The sequence below is a fragment of the Agrilus planipennis genome, unplaced genomic scaffold (assembly GCF_000699045.2).
Source record: "Agrilus planipennis isolate EAB-ADULT unplaced genomic scaffold, Apla_2.0 scaffold493, whole genome shotgun sequence".
Lineage (NCBI taxonomy): Eukaryota > Metazoa > Arthropoda > Insecta > Coleoptera > Buprestidae > Agrilus > Agrilus planipennis.
Window position 1 is genome coordinate 23738 of NW_020439540.1, and position 2555 is coordinate 26292.

Consider the following 2555-nt stretch of genomic DNA (forward strand, 5'->3'; position numbering starts at 1 on the left):
TGGAGGGGTAAAGGATGCGTAAATTTGGTTGGAGGATTTTATAGATGATCCTAATACTTCATATTGATTTTTTCAACATGAATATATGATGCTTATATGTTTTAAGTAAGGGCCACGTCTAATTGAAATGACGATAAGTTTTACAACAAGTGAATCTGTTCAAAATAAAATTAAATCATTTAAATGAACTAATTGCAAAACTTATTAATTAATTTCAAACAGCAACGCTTTGTTCATTCTTTGATAATGTTATATAAGGATAATTTAAAATTGGTTCTTTCTAAAACTACCCTCAGTAAGTTTCATTTAAATAAAATTATCATATAAAAAAATTTGATAGGAACTTACCAAAACTTTCTGGAGAACTACTGTGCATGCCTGAAGGTCCAGGAATCAGTCCTTGTAATCCTGTAGCAAAAGAAGGAATAATTGTAACTACAATTATACAAACTGCACGATCCACTGTTACATAAATAAATAAATCAATATACAGGGTGAATCAAAAGGTACTTCTCTTAATTCTTTTACGCGATGTAACATTATATAATTGTAATTACATTCAGGATTATTGAGTGAAAAGCAATTAAAACTTAAATTAAATAAATGTAGTTTTATTAAAAAGACATTTCTTTCAGAATTATAGCTTTTTATTAGTAAATGGTAATATAAGTGATGGGAACATACCTTGAAGACCTAACAGTGCACCGGGAAACGATGGTGCTCTGTGTTGATCCATAAGACCTCCGTTGGTGTTATATGGGTGTTGATCATCCAACATTGGATAATCGGAAGGTTCAGTCTTTGGAGTTACTCGATCGCCATGGTCGCTCATGGCTGTATCACTACTATTGCTTTCTTCGCCCGTCGATTGGGCTTGTAGGGAAGAATCGGATTGGCCCTTCTGCAACAACAAATGAAATTGCTGCGTATTACAAAAAAAAAACAAAAGACTAATTTTGAACTCACACTTGCACTAGTATGTACAGTCGGCCCAGCTTCAAGAGCTTGACCAAGTAGAGATTCTCGCATATCACCATTGTTATTATTCCCTCTCGAAGGACTTCTCCCTCTCTCTGGACTGTTGTACGATCTTCGTATTTGATCTGAACTCCTGGATCGTTTCATAGGAGGAGGAGATAACCCACTCGATCTAAGAGAATCTGGATTGTCCGGACCCCAATTCAGTGACGTCGAATTCTGCGAATATATAAAACAGTTCACGCAACAAGACGACAACTACTTATGAACAGTTGATTTCACTTTTCTCTACTTCTTCAGTTATTTTGTAATTGTTAAACTATAAATAAATTTAATTACAAGTAGATTATTTAATTAAATAATTATCAGCACGGTAACATTCGTATAATAGTTACACCCACAACCAACTGCAATCGTAATCTGCCAAAATGGATCATTTTATATTTATTTTTTGACAAAAACTCCACTGCTGTCGCCGTATACGCTCTATCAAATATTGAGTGATAACAACTGCTTCTAAATAAAAAAATTATTGTTTTTGTATTACACTTACGGGTGATATTTTATCGTCAGATCCAGCAACGATTCTTGTACCCGCCGAAACATCTGCTAAACCCCTGACTTCTAGCATTTGTGCAGTCTTTAAAAAATCGGTTAATTGTTCTTGGCCTATGTGTACTTCTCCATTATACATAAACCTGCAATAAAGGAAAAACTTTCACCAAATGATTTATGATTAGAACCTTAGAAGTTACTTATAACAAATAGACAAATAGGATTTGTAAATAAATGAAACCTTAGCGCCTTTTCTGTCTTTAACTACTGCTTTCTTTCTACTTTGTGCTGTTTATATAAGAAAACATTTCTTATTTTACTGACAAAACCCCATTTTAAAACGGTAAGACGCTGTAGTAGCTGCGCAAAGGTTAGAAGTGAGCTCAATTGATGACCCATGGCTATATCTTTACAGGGAAGTGCGACCTTTATCAATCTTAATGACCGTAGTCACAACAATATTTTTTAACTAAATTTGCAGGGTAGATTTTTATTAATATACCGTTTTGACTCAATCAATTTACATGAAATATATTATCATCATCATCATCATCATCATCATCATCATCATCAGGTCGTCAGTACTAAGACTGGCTCGACACGCACCTCCACTCATTCTTATCCTGAGCTAATCTTCGCATTTTCCTAAAACTAGAACATCCCACATCCATAATTATTTGCGAACAGTAATCTAATCTAGGCCTACCTCTAACCCTCCTAACTCCCGTTTCTGCCTCTAAAATGTCTCTGACTAGACCTTCATGCCTGAGAATGTATCCTACTAACATATCTCGTTTATTTGTTATTGACTTCCATAGAGCCCTCTGTTCTCCTATTCTTTCTAATACCTCTTCATTTCTAACCTTTCCTACCCAAGTTATCATCACCATTTGCCTGTAACACCACATTTCGAACGCTTCTAACCTTTTCTTTTCATGTTTTGCGCCCGTACAGCGCCGTGCTCCAAACATAAACCTTTAGCAACCTTTTTCGAATTTCTAAATTAACCCTTTGCGAGCATA

General features: G+C 34.9%; 1 protein-coding gene across 1 annotated transcript; it reads right to left on the reverse strand.

Annotated features, from left to right (window-relative positions):
* Window positions 1–308: 308 nt before the first annotated feature.
* LOC108743553 (protein abrupt-like) lies at window positions 309–1680 on the reverse strand. Its single transcript, XM_018479121.1, has 4 exons — window positions 1532–1680; window positions 967–1197; window positions 685–901; window positions 309–408 (listed from the first exon to the last, which is right to left on the reverse strand). Exons 1-4 carry the CDS (start codon window positions 1670–1672, stop codon window positions 320–322), a joined length of 678 nt encoding a protein of 225 aa, XP_018334623.1. The 5' UTR covers window positions 1673–1680; the 3' UTR covers window positions 309–319.
* Window positions 1681–2555: the final 875 nt, after the last annotated feature.

What these genes read in the sequence shown, in the direction of transcription:
- LOC108743553 (XM_018479121.1), bottom strand. Translation starts at nt 1,672, where the DNA reads ATGTATAATGGAGAAGTACACATAGGCCAAGAACAATTAACCGATTTT. An exon ending in CTGACGATAAAATATCACCC is followed by an intron (nt 1,198 to 1,531) that starts GTAAGTGTAATA and finishes ATATATTCGCAG; the next exon opens with AATTCGACGTCACTGAATTG. An exon ending in TGCACTGTTAGGTCTTCAAG is followed by an intron (nt 409 to 684) that starts GTATGTTCCCAT and finishes CTTTTGCTACAG; the next exon opens with GATTACAAGGACTGATTCCT.